Genomic DNA, 22,475 nt, shown 5'->3' with positions numbered 1-22,475 from the left:
ATAGATCCTACAAACAGGTCATGCTTTGCACCTCTCACAGCATTGACTTTGATTGAAAAGAGGATGTCCCAAACCTGAAAAAGCCTCTCGTCCCTCATGGGAATGAGAAACACTGAAAAAAAGCTCTGCAAGAGATTCCACTTTTTTTCGCACTTGGATATCAAGGACATTCCGATGTATCCCATTATACCTTTGTATTAGTACGCTAACAATCGATCACCTTACCTTCGCCCTAAAGTGCATAACGCGGTGACGAGCAGTTGATAGAAACCTCTAATGAAGCGTATGTTAGGTCAGGGACAACAAATCACAACAGGAAGGAGACAAACGACTAGTTTAACGCGCGCAAAGTACAAAGCGCTGGACGGTGCATAAGCGTTGTGCCTCCCTTATAGAACTGTCGCTAACACGTCAGGCTCTTTTTGTCCCCTTCAAATTTTTGTTTTGTGTTGGCCATAAATTGCATCTATGCTGCGAAATGCACCGGTGCGCGCTCGCATCTGACGCGGGGCGCCTCAGGCTGCAGCTCCGGGGACGCAACCAAGTGCACAGTTCGCAGTCGTTAAAGTACAGAGCAGCCCGCGATTTTTTCCCCCGTCTCTCTTCCGTGGCTACTAGTGTGTGTGGGTGCGTATGTGTGTGTGTATATGTATGTGTGTGTGATATTGATTTAGGGCGTGCTTGTCTGTCGCCTGCGCCGCGAGCTGGCCATGCAGGCACGTGAGACGGCGACGTGGCAACGGCGCGGCGCGGCGGGCTGCGGGAGCGAGTCTGTAGCGCGGAACATGAGGTCGGCCGTCTCCTGCTGCCGACTCGGGAGCACCGAGCTGGTCCGGCGCGCGCCTGTGCTGCAAAAAGTGCTCTGCTGCTTCAACAAATTCGTGGCCGCGGGAAGCCGTACTGCCACCGCATAGATGGCGATTGCGTCCTCGTCGGCAGTACCGCCTGTTCACCTGTGTTATTATTTTCTAGTGCGACAAACAGTGCCCGGTATTTTAAGGAAAACTGCACGTCGGGTGAGTTATTTCTGTTTGCGGGAGAGGAGATTCTTTCGGGTGTCAGCTCTCGCATCCCTGTCTGGCCCGGGTAGAGGGGGGAAAGCCTAGTAGCGTGAAGGCATACGCACTCGGCGTACACCGGAGCGCAATGCTTTGTTGGTGTTTACAAATTTTATGTGACAGCTCCGGCTGTAACGCGTTACACTCTGGAGTTTTTGCGCCGAATGCCACTGTTTCTCACTGATGCGTTCACTTTCGTGTTTCTTCGCCATATCGTATTTTCCGAAGTGGTTTTCTTCGTCTTTCGAACACCGGTGGATGCACGGAAACATTGGGTTTTAAGCTCGTTCTTCGTGTTTTTATCAAGTTAACAGAGCCTTCAGTGCATTTGTGTGATTGTTGAAATGACATTATGGTGAAAAGTGTACGTCCTAAGTGTATGTCACAAGATTAATTTTCTTTAGAGCTATTTTTTACCGTAGCGCTGGAGGTGGTCTGTCAATAATTTTTAACCTTTGTCACACTGGTGTGCGAGTTTTGTGTCGCTTTCTGATTCCAGACAAGCCTAAGAAAATGTGTTACTGTCGCTTATTTACTTTCATAATTTGAAAATATACGCTGAAATCTTCCCCTGTTTCATTTAATATCCTGTAGTAATCGAAAATAGTTTCTCGATTTGCGTGCGTAGGAAAGGCAGTGTACTTCAACATATTTGTGTTTTTCAGGAAAATTAATATGCATCGACAGATGGGTTCTATAGCAACCATGGATTGTTAATGTTTGCTGGTGATGAAGAGCAGATATGGCAATAAATTTCTCGGCATCATTTGCTGCTTACTTAGCAGCAGGACTGAAGGTTCCCAGACAGTTTATGTACTGTATTGCTCAAGGTAAGAACATAGAAATATCCGCAAATTATCTTTGTGTGATGATCTTAACGGCTGAACAATCTACTACAGTTTCCTTTGGAGTTTGTGAAACTCTTGTAACAGCACACTTTGCAAATCTATTGTTGCCCTTCGTCTGTGGTGCGCTTTGCATCAGGGATCTAAACAAATTTTAATGCATTAAGTTTTGAACCACAACTACACACTGTGAAATGAGCTGGAGAAGAATAAATGTAGCATCGCGTCAGTTGACCACAACGAGTGGTCACTGCCAATTACATCTTGTCAATACCGATTTGTGATAGACCTCATTTTCGCTCATTTAGTGGCAGTCTCGCCGATACAAAAGTCCTCGACATTACCTAGTTGCAAGTACTGAAATTATTTGTAAACATGATCGTTTTTCTTCTGTAATACAAAATGCAGAATGTGCTTCAGTGCTGATTGCTAAAGCAGAGAAAATTTCGCATCCCATAGTTGCCTCCTCACATGTTTTGTTTACTTTACCAGCTCTATTGTTTTATTAGAACAGTCTTCGTTTTTCTCATATGTATGGTGATCCTGCATCAGCACATTTTCATATCAAAATGAATTTTCCCAAACATGTAGTGCAATCGTTTCTTTATTTCTGCCTTAACAAACCAAAAGCTATCTTTTTTCCTTCTGAGTCTATTAATGACAGTGTTTCATGTACTGCAGTGATTAAAATCAAAACTCTGTAATACTCCCATTAATTTAGGAAAACCTAATAAGCAAAATGGACTGCATTGCATTTCATAAACAGTTTTGTGTAAAACTAATAGAAGTCGGAGTTATGTATGGTTAGAATATGGCTGAACCATTTAGTGTGTATCAGTGTTTACATTGCTAGGCCAGTTACTGTCTAGCCACTAAAAGAGGTAAACATCGAGAATCTTTTTCTGCAGATTGAAATTGTGTTCACTGGAATAGATTTTGAAACATTATTGAGCAATTGATGCAATTTACATGTCAAAATCTTTCAGTTATGTAAGTGCTTCAATACAAATTATCATAACTGCATTGTCTTTCAACACCTAATTTGCACAAAGGACTATTTGTAGACATACTGGTAGTTAGTTGGATTGGCTCCTGTCACAATAATACTAGGCCTAACCAAATTCTTCCTTAATCATAACTATTAGGTTAGATTTTATGTGTCACATTTCTATTATACTAATCTAAATAAAAATTAAATATATAACAACATTTTGAACTTTTGATATTTACTGGCAGTAATTGATAGGTTGTTTACAGTGGTAGTAGGCCTATCCACAGTCTGTTTTAAAATGCTAGTTTGTGGAAGTGATGCAGTGAAGTTCCAAGTCTCTATGACTTTTCTGATTCCAGATGCAGTCATTGGAAATATGTAGTAAAAATGTTTTACAACATTAGCAAGTGTTTCACATATCTTATGTGTGAAGCAAACACTTTAAGTTATCCTAAATCATTTGCCAGCAACTAATGTTTACTCAACAGAGAGAACAAACTGTTCTGATGATATCATTCTTGATGTTTGTCTGTTATATGGCAGTGGGCAGAAAAGTGTATTTCTGCAGTAATTATCTCTGATCATGGTCACAGTACATATCAGATTCACAGGACCAAATGATCCATGCTATCACAGCTTTCATGGTCTTAATATACTTATTCAATACTTTTCTGCAGATATGAAATGTTGAGATCACCTTAGATCAGTCAGTATAAAAACAAAATTCCGTTTTGAAAGTTAATAGTACCCAAGGCCAGTAGCTGTTATTAACAGAAGAGCATGAAGCACAGAAAATATCTGTCTGAAGGTGTGATGTTATCTTTGAATTTGGATATATAGGTTTCAGACTTGAGTTACATTTTTTTAGTTTGTTGAATTTATACTAAATCATGTTAGAATAGCAGTATTGTCTGAGCCCAGGGAAGTTCTGTCCATGTTGTGTAGCTGTTGATGTCTTTAATCTTCTCTTAAACTGCATCTTTTACGGAGTTTCCTAAGTTCTCAGTAAGCCATCAGTTCTGACACCATGCAACTCAATGCTGTGTTTCTCTTTGGAGCATGTAGCCATATTTTCAAATTAATTTGCAGTATGAAGGTAAACTGACTTGTTCCATCATTATGATTTATCATGCAAATGATCCATGAAAAATGAAACTGACTGACTAAGTAGCAGCTTTATTCCTTACCTAATAACATCAACTTCGAAAACTGTTGAAACCTCCAAACTGCAAAAATTTAATTTATGCTATGGCATCATTGTATTGAAATACAGCTGTGCGTGTTGTTAGTGTGTCTTACGTCTTCATTATAATGCAGAGTAAATTTCATTTTCTGATCAGTTTACTAGTGTACGTGTATAACTTGTCATGTTATTCCAGTGTTATTCCAATGTTAATGTGTACTTCAGCTTTTCTATTGTGTGGCTTTGCAGTTAGTAAACAATGTGATTACATCAATATGATTACATATAGGTAGGCATTTCTAAAGTCGCAGAGAAAACTTTCCTTGTTACTTTGTGGGAGGCAAATTTGAAATTAGTAATTGTTATTTATAATGATTGCCTCTTAAAGAGAGCATTTAACTTGAGTTCCTTCGTAATAATTTTTTTGCGATTTTTCTCTGCCATGTTCACTGCATGTGTCTTCTGTTGCTTTGTCGTCTGCTTTAATCTGGAGGTTTCAAATTTATGTTTTTTGTTAGTATTCCTCAACTGTCCCAATCTTTTATGTTTTCTGTTATTGTGCATAGTTGCTTGACATCACATTTAATTTCCTTTGTCCACTTTGTTTTTCCACTGCCTGAATTTGTGACTTAGGTATTTTTTCTTGTGATTCTGTTCTTTTCGACCTTTCTTCAAAACTGATAATTATTTTTATTATTTTAAACAATGGAAAGTGCAGGGTGGAATAACAATAACAATAACATTATGAAAAGGATGGGTTGCTACTCACCGCATAGAGGAGATGTTAAGTTGCAGACAGACACAGTGAAAAGTCTTTCCATTGTGCCTGTCTGCAACTTAGTGTCTCCTTGATTAGGCGAGTAGCAGTCTATCCTTTTCATAATACTATTATCATTTTAAGTGTTTGTGTAAAATAATACATAGACAAGACATAATAATTCTGCTAGCTTATGGACAAATCCTTCTTTAGAGCCCCGCTCCACCAGCTCACACACACACACACACACACACACACACACACACACACACACACACCTGTACATTGCATGGGCATTGCAGCTCGTCTTGCATAAGAGCTTCGGTGTTGATGACACAAGAAATCAGGTTGGACATTGTAACCACACAGGTTTGTTTGTGTGCGTCTTTTTAAGGTATCTACTTACTTGTCCATGGACCATTTAGTACAGTTGTAGCAGACGTGTCAGAAACACAGAAATAATATGCACATAAAAACATTAATGAAGTAGGGTAGGATAAGGTGAGGATAGGGCAGGAAGTCAGCCATGATATAACCAAAGGAACCTTCCCGGCATTCTCCATAACAAGGGAAACCATGGAAAAACCAAATCAGGATGGCCGGACAGGGAATAAATGCCAGGCCTCCCAAATGTGAGTGCAGCACATTAAGATTGGAGTGACTACCTTGCTCGGTACATTTTTGGAAGGGGAATCACAAAATACATTGATGACACTGTGATTGCAATATGCACAGATGAACAAGAAATTTTGGGTAAAAAAGGAAAAAAAACTGCTCCAGAAAAGTGAAAGCTCATGAACTAATTGCACTACAAAAAGAGCAACATGTTGTAGATAAATCATGAAACACTGATGATACAAAGCATCAAAAAATAAAGCACACAAGTATGTTATGTGGCACTGCTAGTACATGATACAGTGTAATACATGAACACACAAAAAGCTACTGACACTAAAACCATCATAATTAGGCTCCCTTCCAGTGGGGGTGTGTTATAATGCATGTTAAATTCAGGAAACAGGAACACAACACACAACAGCAGAAAACAATCTTTGCAAAGACACACAGCATAGATGGTTCATCAGTTAACAGAATTAAAGGAACTCAACAATAACTGATGGCCCAGTAATCACATAAGTAAATAAATTCATTTACATTATCGAAACATTACATGTGATATGTGATAATGAATTTAGATTGTCTTCAGCACTGTTGTGAAACATGCCCCATACTCTCACATTAAGGCTCAAAAAGTTGTAGGTCATGATAACATCAACTTGGTTGTTGTACCAACTCAGAAATTTGGAGTTGGATTTGTTATTGAAATATTGTTTCTTTATTTGTAAACACATTTCAACAAGAAATCATTTTAACTATGATCGATAATCCATTTCCATCTGCAACATCTGTATGCAAGTTGGCAGTGGCTCACATGCATTTGACTACAAGTTGTTCTAACTTGTTAAATGGGGTCAAAGTAAATGTTACCAGAGACATCAAACAAAGGAAATATGTTCATACATTTTAATGGAATGATTTGAAAGGTAGGTTTAAGTGCTCACTATTATATTTCATGCATAAGAAATGGATGCATGTGGTGGAAAGAAACTGGAGTTTGAGTCGGGAAAAAAAGAGCAGGCGGCATACGAAGTCCATTTACAGAGTGAATGACTTCCTTTTTACATTTGTTTTTACGTTTCTTACCAGAATGATAGTTTTTATTTATTTAGCTTTGCTGCTGTCCATTGTTAGTTATTCTGTCATAGCAGCCAACTTGCTTTCAGGTGTTTTAATAGCTGCGTGATAATAAATTTAGATTGTCTTCATCACTGTTGTGGAACATGTGCCATACTCACATTAAGGCTCAACAAGTTGTAAGTCATCGCAACATCAACTTGGTTGTTATACTGACTCAGCAATTTGGAACTTGATTTCTTATTGAAATAGTGTTTGTTTATTTGTAAACAATTCTTTATATGTTGCCGTAACAATCTGGCTACAGCTGCGTGTAGAATTCAGTATAAGAGCTTTATTCAGTGTAAGCGATACAGTAGACAAGAGAAAAGATAAGGGTTTTCTTTGAAACAATCGATCCCTGAATGCTTTGAATTTCATTTTCGTAAGCAACTTGGTCTGTTTTTCTCACATAAAAGAACTGTTAGACTAATTTTCAATGTCATTTTCCACTCTTCTTGTAGGCCACTGTTCAATGTGATTTCTAACAATGCCTTCCAGTACATATTCTCCGTCATGAGATATGCAGCCAATAATATGGAATCATTGAAAAGAAGTGCAGCATTTAGTCACTGAACACTAGAGCGTTGCACATAGAAAACAGTTCCTTAACCATAGAGCAGAAACTTATACTCAGTAGTGTGGGTTGTATTTTCTACAAGCTTTCAGCAGAAATGGAACATTAAGCAACAAGCTTCAAATTGTGAAATTAAAGCTAAAAGACTTCTTGAGATACACCTATTTTGGGTAAGAGATTCATCCAATTTTTTCGTATTTGATGTATTGTATATGTACATAATATGCACCAAAATACTGTCTACGTCTGCACCTATATATATACTCTGGAAACCACTATGAAGTGCGTGAAAAGGAGTACCTCCCATTGTACTAGTTAGTATGGCTTTTTCCCATTCCATAAATCATCAATTTTATAATACTTAATATTTGGTAGTGTCTTTGCTATTTGAATATTGGTCCATATAAATTATCAGTGTTTAAAAACTGCAGTCAAGAGGAAAGAAAATTCATTGTTGTGAGATGCTCAGCCTGCCCTCACCCACCCCCACCCTCACCCCCACCCCCACCTGAATCTCCCGCTACATTTTCAGGAGCTTCTTATGGCATCATCTTGCTCCCCATACCTGGAATTCTCAGGGTTGGTTTCCTCCCACCCCCAGCCACCCACCCTGGGGACACACCTTAAGCTACTTCTATCATACATCTGTTGATGACTCTCCATAAAAATCAGCAATACAGTCGCAAATTTTCTCAACACCCCTTAGAATTGTAGTTTGATAATAAGCTCAGATGTGATGCTGACTTGCCACCCCGTAGAACTGTAGTTTTGATAATAAGCTCAGATGTGATACTGAATCAGAGATGTTTCAGAAATAAAGAAATATTGTATCTCCATACCTGCCACGAGCCATTACTTTCAGTATGTCGTATGAGTAAAGTTTGAGTTTGGTTTCACATGATTTCTATAACCTGTACTGTAACGTTTCTAAATTTACCTTGCTACTTTGGTAATTTATAAAGAAAAATGCATTAAATTTGTAACAAATGTTGCCAATGATGAAAGTAGACTTTAAGCTCAATCAATTGCTCCAAACATATTGACATTGTCACTTCACCAACTTGCAGCCAGTTGGCATGTAGACCTAGGGTTATGACGTAGATCAGTCTGTCACCACACACAAGAATACCCATGGGGAGGGGGCATTATCACACTCAAATTCTATCTTCGTTTTGACTATAAGTATCTTACAAAATATAGAAATTTTTGTTATAATGTAGTCTCATTTGTGCATATTATGGCAGGTTTCGTAATCATTATGTTGTGATTCTTTCCACGGCGAAGAAAACTACACCTACACAGAAACGGAGAGAATGAAAATGTTATGTTTATTCTTTGGTTTGCTGTGGTTTATGCCTTTTTATCCAAAAGCTATCATAATGTAGAATCTACATTTGGATTGTTCTGAAACTGTCTCAATCCTTGTCTCCAGTGTCTATAGCTGTTCCTTGTATGTACAGCATAAATAGTAAAAGATTTTTGGAAGAAAAATCATTTATCTTTTAGTTGAACCCCATTCTGGCTTAATCTAAACTAGATACCATCATTTTCTTTGCTATTTGTTTAGAAATATCATATATATTTCCTTGTTGGCTTTCTTTTTGGACACATACCACTTTTGCAGAATTCCACAAAAATTGATATTTTATTCATGAGAGTTACATGAGTATGCTGGAACTTTTGCAGATGAAGTGTTTGTATGTGATTCTACCTCTTTGGGATGTTACAATTTGTTTCTTGCCACACTGAAATTGGTGATGTCTTTTGCCAGATGTGTAATTCCATGTTATGGACAGTATTAGTCAGGATCTGCCCAGGTATCACAGTGATTTTCTCACCAGTAAATTGCTTCAGCTGTTCAATTGTGTGAAACTGTCTACCTTACACCCACCATTTGAACCCACACTGCAAGAAAAGTGTGGCACGCCAGAACTGATATATTATGGGAAAATATATTACTGTAACTTTACCAAGTTGTGTGCATATGTGTGGCAAATTGCCTGTCTTGCTGGAAGCAGACCTTTGTATTTTGGGGAAAGGCCAGCTGCTTGGAAAATGTGTTGGAAGTTCGCAAAAACATATCAACTCATACCCCAGTCAAGAAACACAGAGCCAGTAATCGGCAACTGGGGGATGTGTTCCAGACACCAACCTCTTCCACCATGAAGAGGTTTGACTTGAATAGTGGTTGTATTGCTGGAGCCCAGAATTGTGTAACTTGAGATCTGATGAGGCCAGATAAGTGACACCACATCATCTTTATCTGCGCCAGGCTGTTCCAACTTGGCCCCGTGAGGCACAGGTGCCCATGAGTGCCTGACAGCTCACCTGTTTATAAGCTACTCACCGGACACCCGCACTGAAACTCGTTCACACCTTGTTCTGTCATATGCGTCCACCCTTGCCCACATGAACTCGGCTGTAGCATAAGGCCACAAATATGGCCAACTCCTTGTAAGAACTCTTTGCCCACCTCTCTCTGCAGGCATTTGAGGTGGAACAGCCTGATCTACAGAAAATAGAAACTGCTACAACTATTCATAGTGTTCCAAACCTTTAGTAGATACAACTCCTGGCACCAGGTAATGGAATGTTAATCCTCGTGCAAGCATGCTTTTGTACAAAGTGCGCCAGCCACAAATAACAGTGTCTTGTACTATTCAATTTTGTTGTTTTAAAATTGTGAGCCCATATCTATTCCTTCATTATTGCTTCAGCTAACACTGTGATAAGTTGTGTTGTTGTATGTCCGCGAAAGGAGTAGCAATATAAAATAAGCAGTGAGCTAGGTGAGAAAAAATTTACAATCGGTGCAAGAAAACGACCCAGATTTCTAGCTAGCAGCATAAATCCACAATAAGGCAGTTATCTATGAGATAATTAGCAATCAAATAAGCAAATTGGCTGGGATCTGAAGCAGTTGTGCTGTTTAACACTTTGAGTGGATCATTACTGAGTGGTAACACTTCTGCACAGCAATAGGCTGATATAATGAAAGTTAATTTCATTATTGTGTAATTAAACAGTGATCTAGCTTTTATAATGTAAGCTTTTTTTATCATTGTTTAACTGAACTATGATTAAACTGTAACTTTGCTCATAGCTTTTTACCTTGGTAACATAAAGACAGCTATTCTTGATGTGTAAGAAGTACACCATATGCTCAATCGTATTTTGAAAATTGTCACACCCATGTGAGGGTTAATGTTAATAAGTATGCAAAATGATACTTTATTTAATGCTGTATGGTGTCATACTCCTCATTCACTGTCTCACACAAAATAAACAACAGCGCCAATACAGTACAGTACTAATCCTGCCAATAAACATCATATGTGATATGTTGTTCCAATAACACAGTCATATCGTATTTAGTTTCATTGTCATGATTGTTATTTCCTTATTTCAATCCAACAAGAACATTGCGAGTGATTAAAATGGAAATGTTTCAGACTACTGTTGTGGTATCCTCGTAAAACTGTACAGGAGGCTTTTCATTTGTCTTGTATAGCACATGTCATTCAAGAGCAGAATACAAAACAGGCTTGCGGCATCTCAGTTTGACGTGAAACGGTCCAATAGATATTGTTTGACAGCTCAGAATTGATTATTTTGTCTTACTGAGGGAACCTATAACACCCCCCCTGCTTCCCGGGATTTGCGAAATTACAGTTGACAATGACCGCGAATTATGAATTTTGACCCGCGTCGGGATAAGGCACCCGAATCCGAAGTAAATAATGATTATTCCATGGGAAACAGGAGACGTTATAACTTGATCGTTATTGAATGAGTAATTTCATTCAATAACGATCGGTAAATGAAATAATGAAAATAATTTGGAAATAAATTATGCCAGTGGAAATTTTTCCAAAAGAAATGATTAAGTTGTAAAAGCAATTAAAAAATCGGTCGCCAGCTCACCTGATGAGCGACAGTACTGTTAAGTACATGAATAATTGTGTCAAAAATAAAGTTTACCTGTTTGTAGCGTAGCAGGTGGAACAGGAACTTTTACGTAAGTGCTGTGTCAGGCTCAGTAGTCATATAAAACAATGTCATAACAATCTAATTACACTTAAACATTAATTTTGATAATTATTTTGTTCATAATTTGTCAGCTAAGTGCAATACTGACAACACAGATAATTATCTATCGAGATTTTGAATAATGGACTGTCATTTTGTCTGTAAAATTAGGTACTTTGCACAGTTTAATGTACTGATAATGAAATATATTGCCAATAATTGATTAACTATGTTTTGAATGATAATAATTCGTTAATTGTCAGGTGGAATAAGCTTTATAGTTTCGTGAAATATCCTTGAATTAACTTCAGCTGAATATGCATTGAAATAAATCTTAATAATCAAATTTATTGCTTCAGTCTATTATTAAGTTACTACGGTTGGCGTAAGCTTATTAAGTACAACAATTAACTACGATAACCAGTCTGAAATTTACTCTTCACTGTCTATGCAGATAATGTGGTTATTAACATATTTTCTCTTGACAATGGCAGACACACTCGGTTCAGTAAGGGAACGATTGGAAGGAACCTACTTGGTGTTCTTGTCGGGTGGAATGTAACTGCAACACTTCAATTATAAAGTGCTTGTTATTAACTGTTCAACTTCAGAGAAAAGCACAGTCACTGGCAAGCCTTCTACAATTTTATCCTAAGAAAATTACGTAGATCTTACTTTCCTTGTTGTCGGTGGATCAACGGAAGTCCACGGCAGCGACACAATGTGGCATCGGGCTTTTACTGTTGGGACCTGGGCCCACCATGCGCTTCACATTTAAGTCCTCGTTTCTTCAGCTCTATGCTTATTAATCCATAATATCTTGCCCGGCCATGCTTCCAGATATGCCGACCATTACTTTCCCGTCGTACTTAGATCCACACACTAGCCGTTAGATGTAACACAGCTAGGACTAGCAGCACTCGACTGTACTTCTTACTCCGAGCACGGCGTTACTGCTACTACTGCCCACTGGCGCGCTCCCTCACCCAGAGGCGCGACAAAACAATCTCTCTGACTTCAATGTTAACTAAATATGCCCCGACTTGCCAGTGTTAAATATTACATAATTTAAACATAGTATTTACAATACATATTTACACTAGACAATACATCGTATACAAACAGTTTCATGTGTTAATTAAGCGAAAAAATTCATGGCAAGGACTGTGTTGTAGCATTACAAACCGTATACAAGGTAGAACAAGAGTACTGCTGTAGACATTATTTTTCTGTTTTGTTATTTCATTGTTCTTGTTAACTTTTCAAGATATAAAAAACATATTTATCACTTTCTTTTTCCTTTATTTTGTTACACATCAAGGAAACTCGCAATGCCAGATTATCAAATTACCTATTAATGGGCTGCAGGAAGTTATGATCTGTCATAGCCCGATAGGCAAGTTTTTGCACAATTCCAGTATTTCTATGGTGAACACATTTGGTACATACATCATCTAAAATACATGACCAAAATGTAACCAGGGATGTAGATTTATTCATTCATGTGTTTATTCTCTCATAGTTCATCCTGCATAATTTTCCATCATTTCTTGATAGGAAATCCTTGAAACCTGTGGCTTAAAGTGCAAGTATTCCATTTCAGTGACAATGTCATGCAGGCAGACCTATTCTTGTGTCTTGTCACAAAGAAAACTGCAAGCAAATTTCATGTCTCTGGGCATACAGTTCATTCATGAGCAAGTGAGGGATACAGCAAAACAAACCTTTAAAAAATGCTGAAAGAAACTTTGCAAGAGTTTACTGTTTAAATGACTGTGGCAACTTAACTTCCCCCCACACAGTTCCATTTCTGATGCGGTGACAAAGCAATAATTCAAGACTAGAGCTTGGTGCAAAGTGAATTTGTATGGAAGACTTCAAATGTTGTTACAGCTTGTCACAACCCAGTGTTACCGGTTAAAAGAGGGGCATTGACAATTTTATTTTCAGTCACAATCACAATTAAATTTTACAGCTATTATTGATTTCAATGTTTAAATAATCTATAGATAGATGTCTTACTGTGGCTCTTGATTCATGGAGCAAAGTTGGCCAGCAGCCACATGCACAGCTGTTGAGTGTTACATAGATGACACTGATTGAAAGCCACAGTGTGGTGGGCAATCGGCAAATAACTTAAATGTCAAATGGTAGTAGCTGTAAAAATTATTTTCATTTGTTTGTTTTATAAATAAATAACAATCGCTGATACTCCATCGATATAAGGCAGATTTTAAACATATTACTTATTAGTCATCTTTCATGTGTAGAGAAATTATAGAGTTGAGATTTATCTGTACATTTGTCAGATTTAATTCATAATGAGATGAGGGAAAAAACCATACTGCTTGAGTGGGAATAATTTCCCTTACATTATTTTCCTTCATATTACACCTTTATTTTATATGTTTTTCTCTGATCTCTCCAGTTGTCTTTGCAGTGTCTGCAACCAATTTAATTTTAACAACAGGCCATATTATTTCAATTTTTAACATCAGATGGTGGCCACTGGTGACAGCCCAACTGCCCTTCGTCCGACCATAATCCTCCTCCTTCCCATCTGATTATACCATTGCAATCTGACTATAGTATGATTAAAAGTACATGTTAAGTTGACACTTGAATATTGGAGCTTAATGTAACCGTCAGAGAACATCACAAGTGAAGTCATTGAGGTCACCAACAGACCACATCAATGCATCATTTCAGTTCCAGATTTTTAGTAGTGTGATGTACATGTGTAATATACTATTTGTACATGTGTAATACACTATTTGGCACTGCCTAACAGCCTATTAAACTGTCTGTAGTCACACTAGGCAAAATCATGTTCTGTCTGTGTTTGCAGCATGCTACCTGGTGACAGAACTTTATGTGGTACACAGCTGACAGTGAATTTGGCAACACTCTTGTGCCATGTGGCAGATGTCAAATAGTTTTAATTACACCGTAGCAGCACAAAAACACAAGTAGCAGTTGATGACACTCCTACTAGTGAATCTCTCAGAGAATATTGTGTGTATTATTTCTTTTCAGTTTCCAGTCGATAATATTTATATGTAGCCTGTAAATTTTTGTAAACCTAGTTATTGTGTTTTGTTTGCAAGGAATTTTTATATGATTTCTATCATTTTACCTTTCTCTCAATTGCAGATACTGGAGCATTGTATGTCCCATATAAAGATGGTACTGACAGGCAACAAGCCCAAGCTGGACAGTGGGCTACAGGTCCACTGCAAGATGGAACTGGTGGCTACCATCCACAGCAACAAGGTGGTTCATCAGCTTCAGGAAGTCCTCAGCAGTCGTGTGGGGATCCTGAGACTGTGGCACCTCCACCACCACCAACACAGCCCCCACAACAACAGCAACAAGGCACAATGACATCGCCTGTCCCCTCCCCGTATCCACCACCACAGGATGCTACAGCACCACCACAACAGACACCTGTAGAGGATGATCCTCAGCAACATTCCCCAACACAGCAGCAGCAAGGGACACCACAGCAGCAGCAGACACAGCCTCAGCCACAGCAACCCCCAGCATCACAGCAGCCAGCTCCTCCACAACAGCAGCAGCAGCATCAAGCTGATGTTGAACAGCAGCAGCAACAACAACAACAGCAACAGCAGCAACAGAGAGTTGTTGCAGCAGCACAGTGTTTCCCACAAGAGTTACAGCAACAGCAGCAGCAACAACAACAACAGCAGCAGCAGCACCAAGTTGATGTTGAGCAACAGCAGAGGGTGGCTGCTGCAGTAGCAGCTGCTCAATGTTTTCCCCCAGCAGATATGCAACAGCAGCATCAACAACAGCAGCAGCAGCAGCAGCAACATCTGGCATATGCGACACAACATTATTTCAAGGATCAGCGACACACACCAGGAATGCCACCACATGTGCTCACGCCGAGTGGCTTTACTGCCCTTCATTACTTGAAGCAACCGGGAGTGATGTTAACTTCACTTGGTACAATGGGCATGGGAGATGGAAGTGGTGTAGGTCTGGGGACGAGCATCACTGACGGGACAGGTGTGGGTGTCGGTGCAGTTGCATACCCAAATGTTCAGGTAGATGTGCGCTCACTGCCTGATATCATCCAGCAGCAACAGCAAGCCCAGCATCAAGCACAACAACAACAGGCTCAAGGTCCGGGAACAGGAAAACCGGGGCGGGGAGGCAACGGTTCGGGCTCAGAGCTCAGGCTTTTCAAGTGTCTTACGTGTGGCAAGGACTTCAAGCAGAAATCGACACTGTTGCAGCACGAACGTATCCATACTGACAGCCGCCCTTACGGTTGCCCCGAATGTGGAAAGCGGTTCCGACAACAGTCCCATCTGACACAGCACCTACGCATCCACGCCAATGAGAAGCCTTACGCCTGCGCATACTGCGAGCGCTCCTTCCGGCAACGTGCCATCCTCAACCAGCACCTGCGCATCCATTCGGGTGAGAAGCCTTACCGGTGCCCGCAGTGCGGCAAGCACTTCCGCCAGAAGGCCATCCTCAACCAGCACGTCCGCACACACCAAGGCGAGCGCCCCACTACTTCTAGTCCTCCTCACGATAACGCCAGGGCAAAGTTGGCCGCGCTCTTTGAGCTCTTTAGTAGACCGAGTCTTCTCCCTTTGCTGGGCGGCTCGTTGAAGATCCAACAGCCCGATTAAATGTAATTAACAATAAGAGATAAGAAGTACTGTGTCGTTTCAATTTTTGGCTGCGTGTCCATTCCGTTCTCGGAAACTGTATTCCAGCTTGTAGTATTTTGTGGGATCTCTCTTTCCTGTTTGAGATAACAAGTTCATTTAACATAGACTGGAAGAGAGATATTTAAATTTGCTTTAGTGAAACAAATATCTCATGAGAATTGGATATATGAAATTTATTTCGTATTTTAAAGCAGCAAAACCTTGTTAACTTTCTCAGGAACTTTTTCCTGATTTTTAGTTGCTTTTTACTGGTGCTGAAGAATCTCAGTGGAATTTCCAAAGCAGTGTAGTTCCAGTTTGTACCAGGTGTCATGTAAGAGGTCCCTAATCATATTACTGTCATGTCTGTAATGATTGGCAGAATAGCTATATTCATCAAACACGGCGTAAATCTTGTCATGCCTAACTGATATAGTCAGGCACATTCAGTCTTGAGCCTTTGGATCTACAGCAGCATATCTCTCTTTTATTGAATCCTTTATCACATTTCTCTTAATTAACTCTTACAGAGAGGATAGATGCCTACTCACTATAAAGTTGACACATTGAGTTACAGACAGACACAATGAAAAGACTGTTACACATTAAGGTTTTGGACAAAGCCTTTGCCAGGAAAGCAAAACACACATGCATTCACATAAGCAAGCACATCTCCTAGACACCTGATCACTATCTCTGGCTGCTCAGGTCAGACTGAAACTGAAATCCAATCTATTGTGGAGTGGGGAAAGGGGGGGGGGGGGAGGGATAGCAGGGTACAAGTAGGGGAAGAGGAAACAGTGCTGTCTGGTGGAGTGTGCGGGGACTAGAGATGGCAGACAAGGCTGTCTGGTTCAGCATCAGGAGACTGTGCGAGAGGGAGGGAATGGAAAAAAGGGAGACTAACAGAGAAGGGGAAAAGGTTGGCGAGTATATTTGCAGAGAACAGTGCACAATAAGGATGGGGACGTGAGTTGGGAGGAGGTGATAGGACAAAAGCGGCAGAAACTATTTGGTAGAGGGTGTGGCGACAGTAGGTTGCCATAGGCCTAGGCGGGGATAATTTTGGGAGAGGAGAATATGTTGGAAGGTAACTCCAGAGGTTAACTCCCATCCGTGCATTTCAGAAAAGCTGGTGGTGGAGGGGAGGATCCAGATGGCCTGGGTTGCTAAGCAGCTGTTGAAACCAAGCTCGTTATGTTCAGCTGCATGTTATGCAACAGGATGGTCCACTTTGCTCTTGGCCACAGTTTGATGGGGGCTATCCTTATTGGTTGATATCTGATTGGAAGTCATAGCAATATCAAAAGCTGAACAATGATTGCAGGAGAGATGGTACACGACATGGCTGCTTTTACAGGTGGCCCAGGTAGAATAAGCCATGACAGGACTGGAATAGAAAGTGCTGGATGGTTGGATTGGACAGGACTTGCTCTTGGTTCTTCCACAGGGATCATATCCCTGTGGAAAGGGTCAACCAGCTATCCACCAGGGTGAATGACCACCGCCAAACTGTGGCTAAGAGCAAAGTGGACCACCCTGTTGCACAACATGTTGTTGATGAATGCAACATGCTTGACTTCAGTGGCTGCTTCACATCCTGGGCCATCTGTATCCTCCCCTCTACCACCAGCTTTTCTGAACTGTGCAGATGGGAGTTATCCTTACAACACATTCTCAACTCCCAAAACCGAGCGAGGTGGCGCAGTGGCTAGCACACTGGACTCGTATTTGGGAGGACGACGGTTCAATCCAGCATCCGGCCATCCTGATTTAGGTTTTCCGTGATTTCCCTAAATCGCTCCAGGCAAATGCCGGGATTGTTCCTTTGAAAGGGCACGGCCGACTTCCTTCCTCGTCCTTCCCTAATCCGATGAGACCGATGACCTCGCTGTCTGGTCTCCTTCCCCAAACAACCCAACCCAACTCCCAAAATCATCCCGGACTCAACCTATGGTAACCTACTGTCTCACACCCTCCTCCCAACAGTTCCCTCCCCTTCTCTCGTATCACCTCCTCACAACTCACGTCCCCACCCTCCTTGTGCACTGCTGTCTGCAAGTGCACTAACCAATCTTTTTCCCTTCTCTGCTCCCCTCCTTTCTGCTCCCTTTTTCCCCTTCCCTTCATCTCTCACAGAGATACTGCGCTGGGTAGCCTTGTCTGCCACTTCTACTCCCCATACACTCCGTGAGGCAGCACTGTTTCCTCTTCCCCCACTTGTACCCTGCTGTTCCTTCCCCTTTCCTGCTCCACTATGGATTGGATCTTGATTTCAGTTTCAGTAAGGCCTGAGCAACCAGAGGTAGCAGACCTGTGTGTGATGTGTGCTTGCTTGTCTGAATACATGTGTATTTCTCTTTTCTAATGAAAGCTTTGGTCAATAATTCAATGTGTAACAGTGTTTTTGTTTCGCCTGTCTGTAACTCAACGTGTCATCCTTACACTGATTAGCGATCTATCCTTTCCATAATTGTTGATATTTCGACCTGAATTTTCCATTTCTGTTAATTAAGATTTATTGGCTGTGCCTTTACCTACATTTCCAGACCTTCTCTCTTCTTGCATCTCTTCCCCCCCCCCCCCCCCCCCCTCTCTCTCTCTCTCTCTCTCTCTCTCTCTCTCTCTCTCTCTCTCTCTCTCTCTCCAGCAGAAGCACTAAAGATTCCAAATACTCGGGACTGTGCCTGTCAATGTTTCTGAAGGCCAGCTCGGGATTTCCAATCTGTTTTTTGGATGTGGTTATTGTATTTGTCAATATTAATTTTGAGAGATTTTTTTGTTAAAGTAGTAGAATACATGTGACAGATGGGTCCCTTACCAATCCATGAAAACTTGTCACATAAAAGGATTCATCCTAGGAAATTCACAAGCCATTTGTCAGTTGCCAGAATGTTGGCAAGTTGAATGTCATCATTTAATTAGAAACACTTGTATCTGTGTATATCAGATAACTGAAACATGCAAGAACATTTCTCAAGCAAAGGTTTTCTTTCATAAAATGATACAACTATCTGTTGGCAAGCGGTGCAATACCCACACAAGATTGTTATTTTCTTATAGATTCAAGAAAGTGAAAGAACTGGATTGCTTTCTGTAGGGAAATATGTTGTAAAACTGTTAGTAGCTATTATTTTCCACTTCATAACTTTCTAATTAATTGCTGCACAAGGTTTTGTTGTCCTTATGTCATTGCATGAGTCAACATTTATAAGTGGAACACTTATACATCATTATTTTGTTTATTTTACAGATGTGAGTCCTCATTTGGTGTTCAAGAATGGTATGACGCCTACCCTGTGGCCTCAAGATGTGCCATACCCACCTGATGCTGAGAAGGATGATGCAGCTTCTACATTTGGGAATCCTGAAGACGGCAGTGTGCCACCGGACCAGGCTCGTAGCAATGGGCAGTGTTTTTCTCCTGACAGTGCTGGCAATGTGCAACAATATCAAGCATATTTCAAGGATGCCAAGGGTATGAACCATTCAGTGTTTGGAAATGGGGGTCCTGCAGGAAACTTTGGGGCACTTCAGTACTTAAAACAGGGTCAGGTAAAGCCTGGTGGACTGCTGCCCGATGTAATACAGCACGGGAGAAGTGCAGGGATGCCCCTTTATGTGCGCTGTCCTATTTGTCAAAAGGAGTTCAAGCAGAAATCGACATTGCTGCAACACGGTTGCATCCATATAGAGTCCAGGCCATATCCGTGCCCAGAGTGTGGTAAGCGGTTTCGACAACAATCTCACCTCACACAACATCTTCGAATACATACAAATGAGAAGCCTTACGGCTGTGTATACTGTGGTCGAAATTTCAGGCAGCGGACGATCCTCAATCAGCATATTCGTATTCACACAGGTGAGAAACCATATAAATGTGGACAATGTGGAAAAGACTTCCGCCAGAAGGCCATTCTCGATCAGCACACTCGTACACATCAAGGTGATAGGCCGTTCTGCTGTCCGATGCCTAACTGCAGGCGGCGCTTTGCGACGGAGCCAGAAGTGAAGAAGCACATAGACAACCACATGAATCCACATGCTGCGAAATCTAGACGTGCTAACACGGCGGGTGTTGGTGTTCTGGAAGCAAAACATCATCCCGGAGCCACAGTACTGGGAGGTGAAAGGGGTCCTCCAACTCTGCTGACACGGGGCATTCCACCCACAGCTGTAGTGAAGCCCGAACTGTATTTCCCACAGTGTTACGCACCTACATTCAATCATCAGCCACCACCGCCCCTCCTCCGCCTCCACCTAATGCCCAGTTTGCCACACCACAGGGTGCCGGTGGTAGCATAAGTGGTGGGAGCATTAATGGTGCTACAATCAATGGTAACACTATTAATGGAAACAGTATTAATGGTACTACGATCAATGCAAATGCCATCAATGGTAATACCATTGGGGCTGCTAGTAATCTCAGCAATCTCAGTGGAGGCAGCATCACTGCCGGTAGTCTAAATGGCGGTGGCATTAATGGTGCCAGTAGCAGCAACAATAGCACAAATAATAATCAGAGTCCTGTGATGAATTCACCTGCCCCTGAGTACAAGTCTGTGCCCCCACAAACATCCAGTCTGCCGGCCCAGTGACTAGCGGCTGCCCTTCTCTAGCCATCGGGACCGGCACGCTGCCACATTTTGCTGGTAGTGCTGCCGGACCCATCAAGCATGAGCCTTGTTGGGAAATGTCCCCCTGTGCTGAGAATGGGCAGGGATACTATGAAGTTATACACTCTGTATGAACTGCTCAGTGAACATTTCACTGTAAAAACTGTTTGACTGAACTTTGGTTGTGATACAACCAGTAAAATGTGTTTGGGAGTCAATTAGTCCCACTGTACAAAAAATGACAGCTCGATTGACATCGTTATAAATGCCGGTTACTGACCAGTCCTAGACTGATGATATAGTATGTGATAGATATTATTTGAAAAGATTTTAAATTGTTCATACTTGATAGAGAAATAATTATAATCACTTGAACAATATTGTATAAATATAGTGACACAGTAGTTTATTAACAAAGTGAAATGAAAATAGCTCCGCTATATATTAAAAACACAACACATATATAAATAAATAAAATATATATATATATTAAAATATATACATAGATAACTTTTATATTAATACTCTACTAATATTCCTTAATACAAAGAGGTTGGAGATTGGAAATAAATGTAGATAATATATTTTAAATGTTTTGTGTAAGGTGCTGATATAACTGAGAACTGTATTGGGCAGGTAGGTTTGTATCACAGTTTTATAGTACATACAGAATGAATGCAGTTGTTACGAATGTGCTTTAGCAGGACTGGTGTGATGTATTGAATTTATAACAGCTTTCTTGAAATGTTTCTCTTTTTCACTGTTATAAATGCAAATTAAGGCCTAGATATTTTAAATGTGGTTCTACATGTTTTATAATCTGTTGTGTTATTCATGCTGTCTTCTGGGTTGGTTGACCTTTTTTGTGATTATCTGGCGCTTTTCCATAGAAAACTAGTATGTGATATTAGCAGACTGGTAAACTTCTGCTGCCACTAGTGTCGTTCTTTGTTGATTCTAAATCATTTGATGATTCTTCAGAAGAGTTAACTTGGTAAACTAGATGTTCAGTGTACAATGTTAATTATCCCTTGTGCTTCAGAGGCTCAAAGAGTGAAATGCAAATAATGGTGCCTGATATTCATATTACACACCATGTCATCCATATAATGGAAGCAAAAGTTATGGAGATAGTGTAAGAACATACCCTGGGGAAAAACGTGAATCCTTGTTCTGAAAGCAAATTCTGTTACAGTAGATGAGTAAATTCCTGTTTTTGTATTATATTTATCTGTATAGCTTTTGAAGTGATAGAAATTTTGTTGAAGGTTCAGTTAACGTAGAAAGATTTTCTTTAATTTTTTGGCAACATTCTAATATGCTGTTGAAACTAACATCACAGAGAGTGAAGGTGCGAAAGATCTGATAATTCTGAAAGGATCCATCCTGTCCCCACCATTTCTGTTGCTAATTATTTATCTACCGTAATTTTAATCTGCAATTTCTTCTAGCTTGTTTGTATTTTTAGCTGATAGAAATTTATGAGGAATCATGACCTGCCTGATTTTCTGTTGGGGTTGTCTCCCTTGGGAAAGCTGGCTTCATCATGCTTCTTGAGCCCTCCCTGCCCTATATTGTGGGACACTCTTCATCTGGCTCCACAGTTGAGACCATTCCAGCTTGGCTGACTGTGAAATTTATGAAATTTTTGAGCTTTGTTACTCGTACATTTTAGTTCCAGAGTTACTGTACTGGTGTTGTTGAACACAAGTTACTACAGGACTTACCAGCAAGGTATTACTGCTAAACAGTAAAAGTATGTGATCTAAGGTTTTGAGACAGTTTAGCTTAAATCGTATATTGGTGTGGTCGAACATTGTTTTTGCGTCATTAGATGGTGATGATGAACAAATTCATCATTGATATATCATGGATATTCAGTGATGAAATTATAAACATTTTTGAAAATTTAATTGAGAAAAAAACTTACATGAATTTGAAGGGGGGGGGGGGGGGGGGGGCAAATTACTTGTAAACCGTCACTGCAACACAGGTGG

At 40.3% G+C, this 22,475-nt stretch overlaps 1 protein-coding gene across 3 annotated transcripts; it reads left to right on the top strand.

Moving 5' to 3' along the window:
* The first annotated feature begins 847 nt into the window (after window positions 1-847).
* Window positions 848-22,430, top strand: LOC126473813 (zinc finger protein 853). 3 transcript variants are annotated; one of them, XM_050101122.1, is made up of 4 exons: window positions 848-1,016; window positions 1,724-1,888; window positions 14,328-15,623; window positions 19,116-22,430. In XM_050101122.1, exons 2-4 carry the CDS (start codon window positions 1,801-1,803, stop codon window positions 20,165-20,167), a joined length of 2,436 nt encoding a protein of 811 aa, XP_049957079.1. In that variant the 5' UTR covers window positions 848-1,016; window positions 1,724-1,800; the 3' UTR covers window positions 20,168-22,430. The 3 variants fall into 3 exon arrangements, with proteins under 3 accessions (XP_049957079.1, XP_049957077.1, XP_049957078.1); XM_050101120.1 differs by having other exon boundaries at window positions 14,328-15,707; XM_050101121.1 differs by lacking the exon at window positions 848-1,016 and adding an exon at window positions 1,086-1,422 and having other exon boundaries at window positions 14,328-15,707.
* Window positions 22,431-22,475: the final 45 nt, after the last annotated feature.

The sequence above is a fragment of the Schistocerca serialis genome, chromosome 4 (assembly GCF_023864345.2).
Source record: "Schistocerca serialis cubense isolate TAMUIC-IGC-003099 chromosome 4, iqSchSeri2.2, whole genome shotgun sequence".
Classification (NCBI taxonomy): Eukaryota; Metazoa; Arthropoda; class Insecta; order Orthoptera; family Acrididae; genus Schistocerca; species Schistocerca serialis.
Note: the sequence above shows the minus strand (reverse complement) of the source record. Positions and strands in the feature narration are given on the sequence as shown.

Excerpts from the sequence above, each read along its gene's own strand:
- LOC126473813 (XM_050101120.1), top strand. The coding sequence starts at position 1,801 with ATGGCAATAAATTTCTCGGCATCATTTGCTGCTTACTTAGCAGCAGGA. Across the intron at positions 1,889-14,327 it reads TATGTACTGTATTGCTCAAG|ATACTGGAGCATTGTATGTC; the intron begins GTAAGAACATAG and ends TCTCAATTGCAG. Across the intron at positions 15,708-19,115 it reads GCACGTCCGCACACACCAAG|ATGTGAGTCCTCATTTGGTG; the intron begins GCGAGCGCCCCA and ends TTTATTTTACAG.